The sequence below is a fragment of the Diabrotica virgifera genome, chromosome 7 (assembly GCF_917563875.1).
Source record: "Diabrotica virgifera virgifera chromosome 7, PGI_DIABVI_V3a".
Classification (NCBI taxonomy): domain Eukaryota; kingdom Metazoa; phylum Arthropoda; class Insecta; order Coleoptera; family Chrysomelidae; genus Diabrotica; species Diabrotica virgifera.
This window is the reverse complement of record NC_065449.1, coordinates 117,107,141-117,124,992: the sequence shown is the minus strand read 5'-3', so window position 1 is coordinate 117,124,992 and position 17,852 is coordinate 117,107,141. Positions and strand designations below refer to the sequence as shown.

General features: G+C 32.6%; 1 protein-coding gene across 1 annotated transcript in view; it reads left to right on the top strand.

The window, feature by feature from the left end:
- The window catches only part of LOC114326773 (unextended protein), a 366,939-nt gene that overhangs the window by 73,628 nt on the left and 275,459 nt on the right, over positions 1-17,852 (top strand). Inside the window, exon 2 of the mRNA XM_028275204.2 lies at positions 15,592-15,832. Coding sequence (XP_028131005.1) covers positions 15,592-15,832 — 241 coding nt within the window. The remainder of the gene's footprint in view (positions 1-15,591; positions 15,833-17,852) is intronic.

Sequence of the window (17,852 nt, the reverse complement as noted above, 5' to 3'; positions counted from 1 at the left end):
TCTACAGTCTACAGCTACAGAATATTTAAATATGATGGTTATACCTCAATTTAGGCACTTGTTAACCTAAAAAATAATAATTTACATACTTACATGAGTTTTCAAGCCTCGAAAATGCGCATTTTCGCAATTTTTCAGATTTTAAATTGTTTATAACTCGAAATCTGTTAACTTCTGAGAAAAATGATAAGATATTTTATTTAGAATGACCCAGAAAATCTGAAAAAGTGTTCTGGAGCAAAATAGGAGAATGTCGAAATAGAGTCGGATGGACACGCATAATTAACAAATAAATAAAAACGGTCTAAGATAAATTGAAGTTAGGCACGATCACTCTTCAGAATCTTGAAAATGAATGTTTAAACTATTAGAAATAGTAGATAATAAAAGGTACAAATAATACTAAACAAACTATTTATTTTATAACCGAACCGTATTATAATAATATACAAACAAAGAAATTAAGATGTGTCTTCTACAACGTATACTTCAAGACTACTGTAAAAATATCAAATACAAAACTATTAAAATCGCTTTCACATCCATATGTCTTGTAACACGATACTTTCATGTAATCAATCCTATGTAAGAGTTTTCGACCTAAAAGGTTCGGGGAATTAGCCCGCCCACTTTGACTGCTATGTCCATTTTAACACTAATAAGAATACCATAATTTATAGTTGAATATATTCTAACATCCCCTCGCAACTAAAATTATTTTTGAATTAGTCAAACAGACCCCCTTTACTACTTAAGTACTCTAACTTAACCCTATTCAGCGGCTTAGTCAACATATCAGCTATCATATCCTCGGTAGGACAATACTTAAAGTTAACAACCCCTTTTTCATGCACTTCTTTTACGAAATGGTACTTTGTATCGATATGTTTTGTCCGATTACTGAATTTGTGATTTCCTAAAAGTTTTAGACAGCTTTGATTGTCTTCGTATATAACTATTTCCGGCTCTAAACCCACAAATTCCTTTATAACCTGTTTTAACCAAATTGCTTCCTGACAGCCTTCAGCCAATGCTATGTACTCTGCTTCAGTTGATGATAGAGACACGCAACTCTGTTTTCTACATCCCCAATTTATAGGCGAACCCCGTAATAAAAATATATACCCGCTATTGGATTTTCTGTTCCCCTTGTCTTCTGCCCAGTCAGCGTCTGCATAGCCGTATAATGCATTATCTGTTCCTTCTTGTCCTAAAATAAGCTTTTTATATTTAGTTTTCTTTAAATATCTTAACACCCTCTTTGCTTCGTTCCAATCTACTTCTTTTGGATTTTTGTTCTGTTGACTTAGTATGGTGACGCTTGCCAATATATCCGGTCTAGTATTTACCGCAATGTATAATAAACCACCAATCAGTTGTTGGTATATTAATTTCACTGTTTTTCATCGGCTTCTCTCTGCTAAGCTTATAGTATCCAACATCCAGCGGTATATTGGACTCTTTTGCATCTTTCATCTTAAACTTGTTCAGCAATTTGTCAATATAACTGGCTTGATTTAAACTATATATCCCTTGATCGCACCTTTCAATCTTCATACCTAGATAATTTTGTAATAATCCCAAACTCGTTATTTCAAAATTACATTTTAGATTCTCTTCAAATGTATCAATTACCTGTGTATCCTTTGCTGCTATTAAAATGTCATCCACGTATATAAGTACGTAAACCCTTTCATTATTTATTACCTTGATATATAAACATGTATCAATATTGCTTTTACAAAAATTCTCTTTAGATAAAACTTCATCAAGCTTTTTGTTCCAAGTTCTGGCAGATTGTTTCAAACCATATAAACTTTTATTTAATTTGCAAACACAACTTGTATCCTTTTCTTCAAATCCCTCAGGCTGTTTCATAAAAATTTCTTCTGACAGTTCTCCATTTAGAAAGGCTGTTTTTGCATCTATATGCCTTACTATGAGATTTTTTCTCCATGCCTCTGTCAATAAAATTCGAAGAGTAGCTTGCCGCGCAACCGGAGCGAACACTTCATCGTAGTCTACGCCGAACTTTTGGCTAAAACCCCTTGCTACCAGCCGTGCTTGTATTAAATCCCAAGTTTTATTTTTCCTTAATGGCGTGATTTCCTCTTCCATAGCTTGCTTTCATTTTTCACTATCACTTCTTTTAAGCGCTTCTTTAAAGTTTCTAGGTTCTACTTCTTCGAGTTCTGTCAACTTTGCTATGTAGCGCTCAGGTGGAATACCTTTATTTATTCTGCTAGATCTACGATCACCTGAATTCTCTATATCGAGATCTGTATCTAATTGATAGTTAGAATCACCGTCATCGTCATGGGATTCTTCCCAACTTAAGCTCTCATACGTGTTAGATGTGTCCGTAGAATTTTCTATTTCCTCTGTGTTTTCAAAATTTGCAACCTCTCTGTCTTCTACGTCGTTTGGCTCTATTTTTTCCCGTTCCATCATGGACCCAATGGATATTTCCTCACTTTTTGCCTCCTTTTTCTCGACGCATATATTTCTCTTGGAAAACACCACACTACGGCTAATTGTAATACGTTCTGTATCTACATTTAACAATCTATACGCTTTTGATTCATCAGAGTAACCTACAAATATCAGTGACTCACCTTTTGGATCAAATTTATCCTTCATTTTTTCTTTGGGAATGTGGCTATAAACCGTAGACCCAAATATTTGCAAATTCGACACATTCGGTGTTACTTTATGCCACAATTCATAGGGCGTTTTTTCTTTCGACTTAGTAGGTAATCGATTTTGCAAATAATTGGCTGTCACTATCGCTTCCCCCCAAAATTTCTTTGCTAAACCCGCATCGATTAACATGCACCTAGCCATTTCAACTAGAGATCGATTCTTTCTTTCTGTAACCCCGTTTTGTTCTGGAGAGTACCCCGCTGTATATTGAATTTTTATACCTTTACCCTTTAAAAATTCCCTTAAATTATTATTTACGCACTCGCCACCCCTATCCGACCTAATTACTTTTGGAACCCTACCTAACTGATTACTCGCAAATTCTATAAAATCTTTTATACATTTTACCGCTTCATTTTTATGATTTAATAAATATATAGTTGTATATCTAGAAAAATCATCAATTAAAGTCAAAATATAACGTTTACCCCCTGGAGTAACAGTCTTCATGGGCCCGCAAATATCCGAATGTAATAAGTCAAGAATATTAAATGTATTGCTATGAGAAAATTTTGGAAAACTCTTACGTAAAATTTTACCTTTCATACAGCATTCAAAGTTTCCCTAATCCTACAGTCTGTCATATCAATCCCGACTGCCATTTTCTTTTCCATTAAGTGTTTGACTGCATCCATGTCCCTGTGTCCAAACCGTCTATGCCATGCATGTTGACAGTTGCTGGAGTGCTCCACAGCACTCAATCCATGGTCCACAGTTGAAAGTTTGTATAAGTCCGGTGAAGGCACCGCACTCGCGACGACTTTTCCGTGTAAAGCGATTTTACACTCGTTTTTATCGAATTGCACATTATGTCCCGCACTTGTTAGCTTTTTCACCGAAAGCAGATTTGAGTCTAATCCCGGCACATACAACACTTCGTCGATTTTTAAATTTTCCACTCCCGATCCAGTCACGCACTCAATAAGTCCTGTCCCTATACCCTGAACCTCGGAGTATTGCCCTTTCTCCGCCAAACTTACAACGCCCTTTCTGCTACCGTCAAATTGGGTATAGAATCCTTTGTAATTAACCATGTGGCTCGAAGCTCCTGAGTCCACATACCACGAAGCAGAATCCCTTTTTCCGTCCCTTGAGCTATAATTGACCATAAAACATGCATCATCAGTACCTTCAGTGACTTTATTGGCCTTTTCCTTCTTAAACGCTTTGTACTTAAAGCAATCTCGTTTAAAATGGCCCTTCCGGTTACAAAAATAACACTGCCTTGCTTCTGCCCTTGCAGTACCATTATTTTTGTTACCCTCGTATACTGACTTCATCACCGACTCCTCCTGATTTCTTCCCAAAGCTCCCTGACGTCTCCTGTACTCATCTATTAATTTACTCGTAACAAATTCTAGAGTAAATTCACTCGATGGCCTACTTTCCAGCGCTGTAATCAAAAAACTGTATGAGTCTGGAAGACTTCCCAGCAAAATTCCTGCTGAGAACCTGTCCTTAATTTCTTCCCCTAAGGCGGCCAGTTTATTCAACGATTCTAGGAATAAACTAATGTGTGCTTCCATATCACCATTCTCCTCTAGCGATAGCCTACAGATTTGCTTTAACAAAAACACCATACTAGACAAACTTGATTTCTGATGATACTCCCTTAGCGCTATCCACGCATCGCGCGCGAATTCCCTGTTCCGGATATGCACTAATTGATTAACGTCAACAAGTAAGGCTATAGTTGACAAAGCCTTATCATTTTGTTTTTTCCAAGAACTGCTTCGATCTGCTTCTAATGGTAACTCACTCGAAACTATTTCCCATAGATCAGCATTGATGAGTAACATTTTCACTAAATAACTCCAAGATTGATAGTTCTTGCCGTTCAACTTTTCGACGTTATATTTCGCACTCTCCGCCATTATGTATTCGGTTAACACGAAAATTTCGCGACTGTACACTTTTAATTATTATCTTAATACAGGTGAGCTAACAACGTAACTGGGCCCATAACCTATTAGAAATAGTAGATAATAAAAGGTACAAATAATACTAAACAAACTATTTATTTTATAACCGAACCGTATTATAATAATATACAAACAAAGAAATTAAGATGTGTCTTCTACAACGTATACTTCAAGACTACTGTAAAAATAGCAAATACAAAACTACTAAAATCGCTTTCACATCCATATGTCTTGTAACACGATACTTTCATGTAATCAATCCTATGTAAGAGTTTTCGACCTAAAAGGTTCGGGAAATTAGCCCGCCCACTTTGACTGCTATGTCCATTTTAACACTAATAAGAATACCATAATTTATAGTTGAATATATTCTAACATAAACTACAATTGAGTTTTTAAGCCTCAAAAATGCGCATTTTCGCATTTTTCAAATTTTAACTTGCCTATAACTTCAAAACTATCAACTTTTGAAAAAATAGAGCAAACAGAGCAAAATAAAGTGGTCTTTTGTATTTGTTTAAGAAAATTGTTTAAACGATTTCTGCCCAAAAATTCCGCCCTGAACCCTTTAGATTTGTTTAAAGGGAACATTTTTGAATAAGAATACGCAAAGATACCGAATCAGAATTTTTTTCAGGCGGGAGAGGTCTCACCACATAGACTAATATAAAATAAAGAATTCTGTGTGGTTCAAATGCATAAATATACCATTCAAAATTTAATATTGTTGCTTTATCCTATTGTCAAATATTTTGTCGAATTAAATCATATTTTACACACCACAATTTATATATAGTATAATAATGTTGTCATATAATAATTCAAGTCTGATATAATATTAATAATATAATTATTTATGACTGTGGATATAAAAATGTGGGAGATCACTTAAGCGCTAGTAAAAATTACGAGCAGCTATAAAATGCTCCGTTCCAGCGATTTCTTTTTATTTTAAACTATTTTTACAAAAAAATTGCTTTGTAATAATGCTTACATATGTATACGTATACAGCACAGCGATCAGTGCGCTAAGAACCGGCAAAATAACGCAAAAGATAGAAAACCTAATACGCTTTGAAATAACAGAGATGAGCCAGGTGCTGAAACTGTTTTCTTGTGGCATGTTTAATTTAGTATATTTTTATAAAATACGCGCCATACCGGCGCGGATAAATTTTATCTTTTGTATGGCGAATGGATTTAGGGTCCGCCGCAGTCATATAAACCCAAACAAACAACATGTTTTTGTATATTATGACAATGTTAAGAAATGTAATTTTTTACACCAAACATCCCAAAAACATAGGCTAAACAGAGATGAAACTATTAGATGTGGAAAATTATCGATAGACACCTATAAACATTACATTTTCCCACTTTTAGACGTTTGCTTAAAGGTATGTTCGTCAGATTAGTACGTGTTTTCAAGTGGCGCACAAACGGCGCACCACGATCTAACTTCTGTCGGTTTTTCAACAAACGCTTTGATGGACGGGTTTGCTAGTGGTATGTTGGTTTTTTTACGCGCCCGAGTTGAATATTTCTTATAATATATAATTAGTAGCAATTTTTTCATCCAAAAAATGTGATTTTATTGAGCTAGTTACATCAATCAGTGGATGTTGCTGTCTATGGAATCGTCCTGAAACAGTAAATTTTTATAAACAAACCAAAGGGGTTGGTGTAGAGCAGGGGTCGGTAACATGCGACCCTTAGCAGCTTTTTGCGCGGCCCGCCAAATCTCAAATATACACCCGTGTTGAGCTGCCCCCCCTCACTTGCAAAAATTAAAAAACAAATAGCCCTGATTTATGAGCTATTTATGAGCTTTCATATTCCGCAAACTAAAAATTTTGAGCTCGTTCCACTGAGCAGGAATTTAATACTTTAGCTGAGTCAGCCCCCTCCCAACTACTTAAAAATAGGAATATTGAATCGGTTTTTGCGGCAGAATTACGAGCTATTTATGAGCTCTTGAAATTATATAGTTTCGATTTTTGGGCTCATCCCCTTCACTCCCAAACAACCCTTTAATTGATTTAACTTAAGAGAAAAATTCTGAGAAAACTTAAACTATATCTATTGCGGATATAATTCCTATAGCTTATATACTCTAAGAATAAACTATTAAATCACGTGCGTTTCGATTATTGAGCTACAACCCCTTCGCAAGAAAACCACCCTATCTTCCCGGCTTAAGAAAAAGTTGTACTTAAAATGCATTAAATTAATTATTTGGCGACTACATATCATTTAATAATTTATAAGCTCCCAAATTACGCGCATTTAGATCAGTAAATTGCAATTTATTATGTATAGTGCAGTCACTGAAGGTAAAAATCAACGATTACCTTCAATTTCGGTGAACCTTCATCGATTTTCACGAAAATCGGTCAGTGGTTAGAGGATACCTCAAGAAACAAAGGTGACATGGTACCACCTTGCGCCTTTACCCTGAGGGTGGATACCGCCCCTTCTCGGGGGTGAAAATTATTTTATAAAAGTAACTGCACAAAGGAATAAAAGAACAAATTAGAAGCAAAATTTATTATATAAAGTTATTAAAATAAGTCAATACTTTTTAAGTTATTAAAGATCAAAGATTTTAATTATTCGTGAAAAAAATGCATGTTTTGAAACGGTTTTTCGTAAATCACTGAAAAACTGTAAGTTTTTACAAAAAAGTTGAGAGTAGTTTAATTCGTATAGCTTATATTCTAAGAATAAACTCTTTAATCACGCGCCTTTCGATTATAGAGCTACAACCCCTTCGCAAGAAAACCATCCCATATTCCCGGCTTAAGAGAGAGTTGTACTTAAAATAATTTAAATTAATTATTTGGCGACTACATTCGCTTAATAATTTGTGAGCTCGCAAAATATACGCATCTCAATTATTGAATTGCCATTTTTTTTCTATAGTGCAGTCACTGAAGGTAAAAATCAACTATGACCTTCGATTTCGGTAAATCTCCATTCATTTTCACGAATTGACAATAACAACTTGCGGTTTTAGCCTGGGGTATATGTCACCCCTTCTCGGGGGTGAAAATTACTTTATTAAGAATATCCCCACAAATCGATAGAGGGACAAATTCTAAATGTTAATAAAATAAATCAATACGTTTTGAGTTATTAAAGATCAAATATTTTAATTTTTGTGAAAGAAAATGCATGCTTTAAAGCGATTTTTCATAAATAACTCAAAAACTGTAAGTTTTTACTAAAAAGTTTTCATCACTAAAATTGAAGCTAATAAAAAATATAATAAATTGCTTACTAGAAAAACCCTTTAATGTTAATTTAAAACAAGTTATTGGTAATTAAATGTATATTTTTTTCTGCGACTGTTCAAATCTAAGGATTCAAGCTTAAATAACGGGAAAGAGATGCATTTTATAACACTTAGGTCCTAAATACTTGTCAAAGTACTAAGAAATACCTATCAAAAATGAGCTCAAGAAAAAGTTGATAGCATCAAAATTTATAATTATAAAGTATACGTATACAGCTATAAAACTATATTACATTTAATCTTTCAAATACTTTATTTTTTAGATCATAATATTTAGAATAATAACTCCAACAATACTTGATTGACGTAAAAAATGATAGATAACGAAATTTGATTTCTTTTTATTAGCAAAGATTTTACTTGTCTTTTGTTTTATGTATGAATCAAAATAACGAAGATAGAAACGTTTAAGCCTAAATTTTACTACGAGAACAATGTAACTGGAGCCCTTTAACCTATTATCCTAAAAAATAAGTATTTGAAAGATTAAGCCGGTACTTTATGTCTCGGTTGACAGCCGGTTAGTTTTTTTAATCTTGAAATTATCTTTCAAATAGTTGGATGTGCCTGATATCATAAAAATTAACAGATTGATTAAAAAAAATTCATTTTTTTGTAAAAATATTTGGAGTTCAAATTTTGATGCTATCAACTGTTTCTGGAGCTCATTTGATAGGTATTTCTAAGTACTTTGACAAGTATTTAGTAAGTAAAATAAAAATGTATACCATTTTTATTCACAATACCATATTTAGTAAGTGTTATAAAATGCATCTCTTTCCCGTTATTTAAGCTTGAATCCTTAGATTCGAATAGTCACAGAAAAAACTATACATTTAATTACCTATAACATTAAATTTACATTAAAGGGTTTTTCAAGTCAGCAATTTATTATATTTTTTATTAGCTTCAATTTTAGTGATGAAAACTTTTTTGTAAAAACTTACAGTTTTTAAGTTATTTATGAAAAATCGCTTTAAAGCATGCATTTTCTTTCACAAAAATTAAAATATTTGATCTTTAATAACTCAAAAGTATTGATTTATTTTAATAACATTATATAACAAATTTTGCTTAGAATTTGTCCCTCTCTTGATTTGTAGGGTTATTTTTAATAAAGTAATTTTCACCCCCGAGAAGAGGTGACATATACCCCCGGCTAAGTTGTTATTGTTAATTTTGTTTCTTGAGGTATCCTCTATACGCTCACCAATTTTCGTGAAAATGAATGGAGATTTACCGAAATCGAAGGTCATAGTTGATTTTTACCTTCAGTGACTGCACTATAGAAAGAAAATGGCAATTCAATAATTGAGATGCGTATATTTTGCGAGCTCATAAATTATTAAAGGATATGTAGTCGCCAAATAATTAATTTAAATTATTTTAAGTACAACTCTCTCTTAAGCCGGGAATATGGGATGGTTTTCTTGCGAAGGGGTTGTAGCTCAATAATCGAAAGGCGCCTGATTTAAGAGTTTATTCTTAGAATATAAGCTATACGAATTAAACTACTATTAACTTTTTTGTAAAAACTTACAGTTTTTCAGTGATTTACGAAAAACCGCTTCAAAACATGCATTTTTTTCACGAATAATTAAAATCTTTGATCTTTAATAACTGGGTTAAATCAATTAAAGGGTATTGAAAAAGTATTGACTTATTTTAATAAATTTATATAATAAATTTTGCTTATAATTTGTTTTTTTATAGATTTGTGCAGTTATTTTTTATAAAATAATTTTCACCCCCGAGAAGGGGCGGTATCCACCCTCAGGGTAAAGGCGCAAGGTGGCACCATGTCACCTTTGTTTCTCGAGATATCCTCTAACCACTGACCAATTTTCGTGAAAATCGATGAAGGTTCACCGAAATTGAAGGTAATCGTTGATTTTTACCGTCAGTGACTGCACTATACAAAATAAATTGCAATTTACTGATCTAAATGCGCGTAATTTGGCAGCTTATAAATTATTAAATGATATGTAGTCGCCAAATAATTAATTTAATGCAATTTAAGTACAACTTTCTCTTAGCCGGGAAGATAGGGTGGTTTTCTTGCGAAGGGGTTGTAGCTCAATAGTCGAAATGCACGTGATTTAATAGTTTATTCTTAGAGTATATTCACTATAAGAATTATATCCGCAATACGATATATTTTAAGTTTTCTCAGCATTTTTCTCTTAAGTTAAATCAATTAAAGGGTTGTTTGGGGGTGAAGGGGATGAGCTCAAAAATCGAAACTATATAATTTCAAGAGCTCATAAATAGCTCGTAATTCTGCCGCAAAAACCGATTCAATATTCCTATTTTTAAGTAGTGGGGGGGGGGGCTGACTCAGCTAAAGTATTAAATTCCTGCTCAGTGGAACGAGCTCAAAATTTTTAGTTTGCGGAATATGAAAGCTCATAAATAGCTCATAAATCGGGGCTATTTGTTTTTTAATTTGTGCAAGTGGGGGGGGGGGGCAGCTCAACACGGGTCAAATATACTTTTATGAAAAATTAACAGAGCGTGAGCGTGTCGAAATGTGGCCGGCAAAAAAATGCGCACTAAAAGAAGAATAGTGGAAAACTAAATTCACTAATTAAAATTACATTTGAAAATATTAATTTGTCTGTAATACGTACTTTTCGAAGTATTGAAAATATACCAATACATATGTTTAATTAATAAAAAAACTTTATAATTTTAAGTATCTTTCACTGGCAGTTACTGAAAGCAACGATATAACTAGCACAGCTCAATAATTGTTGATTTTTACCCGTGAAATTGATAAATAAGTTTGTATAACAGAAGAACTTGGTGTATCGAAAAGCCTCCATGGAAATACAAGAGGTGAGAATTAGATGTTTGCAAAATGCAATATCCCAAGTGGAAAAATTTTTAAAAAGTGTCCACTGACGGTGTAAAGAACATGACGGGTCACAATACTGGTTTGATTGGCATTATTAATAAAAAATTGAATGAACTAAATATTACGCAGCCTCCTCTACAACTTTATCAAGACACATTTTGCACAAAAAGTTGTACATTTGAAAAACGAAAAAAAAAAAAATCAATGTTGTAAAATTCATCAATAATTATTATATTCGCAAAAACGGTAGGAACGATTGAACATACCAGAATTACTTAAATGAAATTGACGAAGAATAAGATGGCTCAGCAGTGGAAAAGTTTTAAAACGATTTCTCAAGTTGATAGACGAGATTGAAATATTTTTGACAGAGAATGGAAATAATATACTACAATTAATTATTATTGATGGATAAGTTAGATTTTCTTGTGAACATTACAACTTACCTCAATAAATGAACTACAAGACCAAGGAAAGTTAGTCAACGAGCTATCCTATTTCTTTAACTTGAAAAGAAAAATTATTGTCATTTTCCTACTTTGCAATCGTTTTTAACCAAAAACAACATTGGTCATTCGAATATTTTTATTGAGCCACTAAAGGTGCTGGATGAAAATGTTTTTCATCGCTTTCAAGATTTTTATGCAAAAGAAAAGGACATAATAATTTTTGAAAACCGTTTAAAATTTGATATTGTAAAAGTACCAGATAATTTACAACTAGTTAATTGATTTGCAATCTAACAAAGTATATAAAAATAATTTTGAAGAAAATTACCAGAAAATCTACCCGTAAGCAGATTTCCCAATTTCAGAAATTTTGCAAAATCATGATTTGTATTTTCCAGCACATGAACAAGCATTTTCAAAAATAAATTTCATAAAATCTAAATTGAGAACGAGATTGACAGATGAAAATTTACAAAACTTGTTGATGATCTCAGTGCCCAAAACATAACCGGACTTAAATGATTTATCAAACGATATTCAATAAGAAAAAACAAAAAGCGCATTGAATTCTAATGAATGAATAAAATGAAAAATAAACTATAGTCCGTCCGCTCTAACTTTTCCCATGCGTCACGACTTATTTTTAAACAAATTAAGTCAAAACCTATAGTGAAACGAACGTCGATGTGTGTAGTATATAGTATACAGTATACAAAATGTATATGTTACAGTTCAAGTTGATTATCCAGTTGGAGTTGACTTTTCCTAGTTCGAGTCGACTCAAACGACTGGTTTTAGTAAAAGTTGATTATAAATATAAAATGAAGATTTTTATTCAACATTTACTAGTAAAAGTAGACTCCAACTAGTTAAAGTATACTCTTCCCAATGCCATTTAGTAAAAGTTGATTCACACAAACAACCGATTCTAGAAATTTAATGTTACTGTATATTATGTTCAAATCGTGATATTTATAGTCCAGGCTGTATCGTCGCCCCCGTTAGGTAAAATTATTCCAGTTCGATTTTTTTGCACAGATTTACTCAAAAAGAGGTTCTTATAACGAATCCACAGGGTGTCAGGTGGTACCGTAATCAAAAAATTGTTTAAACAATTTTTTTTAAACAAATTCACAAAAAAAATTCACTTCGGACATTTTTTTACATCATTAATTTGGGTCATTCGGAGCAAAAGAGGTCTTTTGTGATTTTTCTGTAAAATTTATTGTTCTCGAGTTATACGCGATTTAAAATTTGAAAAATGCGAAAATGACCATTTTCAAGGCTTAATAACTCAGCTAAAAATTATTTTTATGAAAGTCAGAAAGTCACCAAATCAAATTTTAACGATCCCCCTATAAGGTACTGAAGAAATATTTGTCATTATTGTATTACTAAGCTGTTATTTTTAATTATTAACAATGAGCGCTAGTAGCGTATTGAGGTGGCTGTCAATGTGAGTGCGACTGAGATGCACCATTGGACGGTCGGTATGGAGGATCTTACTCGCACTCACATTGACGGCCGCCTCAATACGCTTTTAGCGCTCATTGTTGATAATTAAAAATAACAGCTTAGTAATAAAATAATGACAAAAATTTCTTCAGGATCTTGTAGGGGGGGGGGGGGTTTAAACTTTGATTAGGTGACTTTCTGACTTTCATAATAATAGTTTTTAATCGAGTTATTAAGCCTTAAAAATGCTCATTTCGCATTTTTCAAATTTTAAATCGCGTATAACTTGAAAACTATCAATTTTAGAGAAAAATCACAGGAGACCTTTTTGCTCCGAAAACAGTTCGTGAAGTATGCTTTTTGCTCACGCACACGATGTTTAGAGCACAAGCGGGCCGAGTGCTATACATCGCCTAAGTGCGCAAAAAGTAGTTCACGCACAATTTCATACAATATTTTATCTACCAAAAAAACAAATAAAAAACCAACTCTTCGTCACTGGAATACATTCCTATTTTACAATTTTTTAGAACTTTGACATTTAAAAATTCAAACTTCTGTCAAACCACAAAACTGTCAAAACTTTTTTTGTAATTTATTGCTCACATGTCATCACCATGACAAGGAGGAAGTTAAGGATATTTGATTATATGAAAGTGTGCTAAAAAACAGCGCGAAAAAGTAAATCCCATTTAAAATACATTATTACTTCAGGCACACTTTAAACCCTTCATGTACTGCTATCTATATTTATAATTTTCACACAATAAAAACTTATACATAATATGAGGTAGAGTAGATAAGAATTATTTTTGTGAATTTGGTTAACAAAAATTGGTTAAACAATTTTTCGACCGCGGTACCGCCTGACACTGTGTATTTGTTATAAGGATGTATTTGTTTGAGTAAGTTTGTGCAAAAAAATCGAATCAGAATAATTTACCTAACGGGGGCGACGTTACAGCCTGGACGGTAGTTGAAACGGTCGAAACAAAGAGACGCACACTCATCAAAAATGCACGTGAGATTTAATTATTATACTCGTATAAATTGTATAATCTACTTTTACTAACAAGAGTTAGGAAGTGTCAACTTCAACTAGTAAAAGTTGATTTAAATATTTCAAATCAACTTTTACTGCTCGTTTCAGTTAGAGTTGACTCGAACTAGGAAACAGTGTTCCCAAACGAAAAAAAATAAAATCGGTAAAATGCTGTCAAAAATTCGTTAGATTGCGAAGCCAAATCGTTAGATTTGATATTAGCTTTGTTCGCACAGTCCATTGACTTGTTTTTGACTCTTGCGCATGCGCAGTTTCGTTTTCAAGCGCTTAAAAACGGAACTGCGCATGCGCTTCAGTCAGAAACCAATCGTGGACTGTCTCCACGAACAAAGCTAATGATGAAAATGAGAAGTTGGCATTGCTGGCTGGTTGACAACTTGACAAGTAACAGTAAGGAAGTGGAAAAATATAAGATTACTCTGTTGCCAGATTTTTTTTAGTGAATATTAAGGTCAGGATTCGTTTTGTCATGTTCATTTCACGCTAGTAAAAATTGTTTGTGTCTTATTTCTTCTCACATTTAAGAATAAGTAAAAATTTCTATATGAATACAAAATTAGGTAGAATTTCAGTAAATTTCGTTAGATCGGTAGAAATGCGTTGAAATCGTTAGATCTACCTAATTTTCGGTAGGTTTGGGAACACTGCTAGGAAAAGTCAACTCTAACTGAGAATCTACTTGAACTGTAACATATACAATAGGTCGATGTAACTATTCTTATTCGCGGTGTGCAAGTACTTGGAAGGGAAACGAGAAACGACCGTGCGCGAGTCGCGGAGAAATATTGCAACTATCTTAAATAATTCATATTGTCAATTGAAATTGTCAAATTGACGTATATTTCATACCTTCTGTCATTGAAGCAGAAAAATTATATATTGCTCCACAATATTGATATGATATGCAATTATTATATAAAGGTAAATTTAATTAATTGTATTTTGAGTGCAGTACTGCATTTTAATAACTAATTTTATTTACTACATACAATTGTTCACGTTTTCATAACATAACCTGAATCTTATTTTTTCTTCTTACTATTTTTTTGGACTATGGCCTTGACAATTATCCAGTAACCAGGACTAATATAATTGGCCAATATAATTAAAAGTGCGAATAAAAGTACAGAGCGAAGAAATAGGGGTCGCTTTGCCGAACTTGCACGGTCCCAATACTATTATTGACATTAATATTTATAAATATCAACGTGGAATGAAATATTTAGGTATATGAATTTATTAAAATTCTTATAGTGGAAGTGGAAATTGTACAAAACGTTTTCGGTCAAACTGATCATCATCCGTGTAAACCTGGAAATAAGTAAACCAATTAAATTCAAAAGCAAAAGGCTGAAATTTTGACAGTTGAAAAAATAGAAAATGTGGTTACTTACGTCCAGTGTACAAGTAATTGAAACTAGCCACTTCAATAGGTGTAAAAACCTCTAAATTACATTATTGCTACATTAGACATTAAAAAGCAGTCGACATTAAGTCGATGTCTTAAGATTTCAATTACTAGGTTCAGTTATGTACTTGTACACTGGACGTAAGTAACCTCATTTTCTATTTTTTCAACTGTCAAAATTTCACCCTTTTGCTTTTAATTTAAGTGGTTTACTTATTTCCAGGTTTACACTGATGATGGCCAGTTTTACCGAAAACATTTTGTACAATTTCCACTAACTCGTGGATAAATTTTAAGAATTTTAATAAATTCATATACCTAACTATAACAGAAGCGTTGACTTCATTCCACGTTACTTTATCGAAGGTATACAGTTAACTACAGGGTTTACCCTTTTTAAAGATTTATAAATATATTATATAATCATTTCTTTTTTCAGATTATCCCTTCAAAGAAGGCAAGTGATCGATCAAGCAGTTACATTAAAACCCATTGTATTGGGGCTCCGATTAGAGAAAGCCTACAAAGAACCTGAGTTTGATGAGGACGGTGTACCAGAACTGCTTTCAAATCATGACCAAGTCTTCCGAATATTTGGGGAGAATTTGACTCCCAGGACGCTTATCTCATTTACTGCCAAAGCAAATGATTGTGTGATAATTGTTGGTGACATATTTCATGTAAGTATATTTTTCTACTGCTGGGCCCTGATTCTAAATCAAATTTCGACCAAAAACAAGTCGCTTTCAATATGGCGACTGTCGAAATTATTTGACACGGAGATGAATCATGGTACAATAAAATGAAACTTTATTGTACCATGGAGATGAATGAATGGCCAAAAGCGAGGTTAGGTTTAGTTTAGATGTGTTTTGTTTATTTCTTGCAAGGAAAACTAAATCAAAAGGTATTATAATATAGCTGGGTTTAATTGAAATTTGCTTGTTTTGAGGAATTAGATAGAATAGTAAATTAGAAATATAATAATTGAGAATGTCCACAACATGAATCATCAACTCAATGAAAGATGTGAGGTAATAATCTGGGAAAATTAGTAAAAAACAAGGAAAATTAATTACCAGCTATTTTATTGCTGGACATGCTGAAATCAAATCTTAAGATTTCCTATATTAGTAATATAGCTGTGCAAAGTCCACAGAAAGTGTGCTATTTTGTTTATAAACAAATTAGCACTCCGAAATCTTTTTTTTTATTATTGCTCTATAACTCCGAAAATTTTAACTTTAAACCAAAACACTCACATAAAAATTGACAGTAATTTAATTCTGCACATTGATAATTTATTCCAATTTCCTTCGACGGAAATTTTCTTCGGAAAATTCGGGTTTTCCAAACAAAATCTTTAATTTTCAACTAAAATTTGAGGGAAGTAATTATTTATCAATAATTAAATAATTTGGTGACAGTGACATAAATCTTTTTTGTTATGAGTGTCTTGAAGATATGAAAATTTGTATGTACAAAGAGGACCGGAATTAAAAGGTATCTAATGGTTCAAAGATTAAAATCCTGTTGTTTATAACTCTGTCGCAAATGCCGGTCAAATTTGACCGGTTATACCTGGAATCACTCCTCGCAATTCAATTTGTTTTTCTTCGAAAAGGACACAGAAGCCGTGCTCTTTTCAACAGCGTTAACTTAATTTAATTTAATCTAATATTTTCTGAGGGGTTCTATTTGTTTATAAGCCAAAAAATTGTTTCTTTATAACATTCCTGAGACCGCTCAAATGGTCCAATTTCAATCCTGTAAGGTACGTTGAATAGGTATAGTGCTTTTTTATATGAAAATCATAGTTATTCTGGTGTATCATAATCTTTCTGGTTATGATTTCGACCGAAATTTTTTAATTAACATTTTAATTATTGCTAAACTATTGGTTAGATTGTCGCCGGTCTCCTGATATACAGAGAGGGGCTAAATTATGGAATAAATTCATTTTCTCTAAAATGGACGATTTTAGAGAAAAATCCCGAAACAGGTCGATTTTTATTTTTAAATTAAATTTCTTGGCATATATTTCAAACTAGTGACGTCATCCATCCGAGCGTGATGACGTAATTATTTTTTTAAATAGGAATATGGGTTCGTGTTGTAGGTAGCTCATTTACAAAGGCGTTCAATGCTCTATTCAGTATTATAAACATTAATATCATTATTTATACAGGGAGGCCAAAAAAAAATTTGAATTAAATTAATTGACGCAAGAAGAAGAATGCATGTAATTTATTTAACTCAAAATACATTCTATTGCTGTCAGAAAATAGAAAAAAATGTTTATTTTGCAAATAAACATTGCTTTTAGCTTAAATTAAAAGTTCAAACTGCCAATAGGTAAGAGGGAGGCTGTTTGTGATTTAATTTAAGCGAAAAGAAATGTTTATTTGTGAAATAAACCTTTTTTTCTATTTTCTGACAGCAGTACAATGTATTTTGAGTTAAATAAATTACATACATTCTTCTTGTTGCGCCAATTAATTTAATTCAAAATTTTTTTTGGCAACCCTGTATAAATACCTAATGATATTAATGTTTATATTACTGAATAGAGAATTAAACGCCCTTTCAAATGACCTACCACACGACCCCTATTCCCATTAACAAAATTATCGATTACGTCATCACGCTCAGATGGATGACGTCACTAGTATGAAATATATGCCAAAAAATTGTAATTTA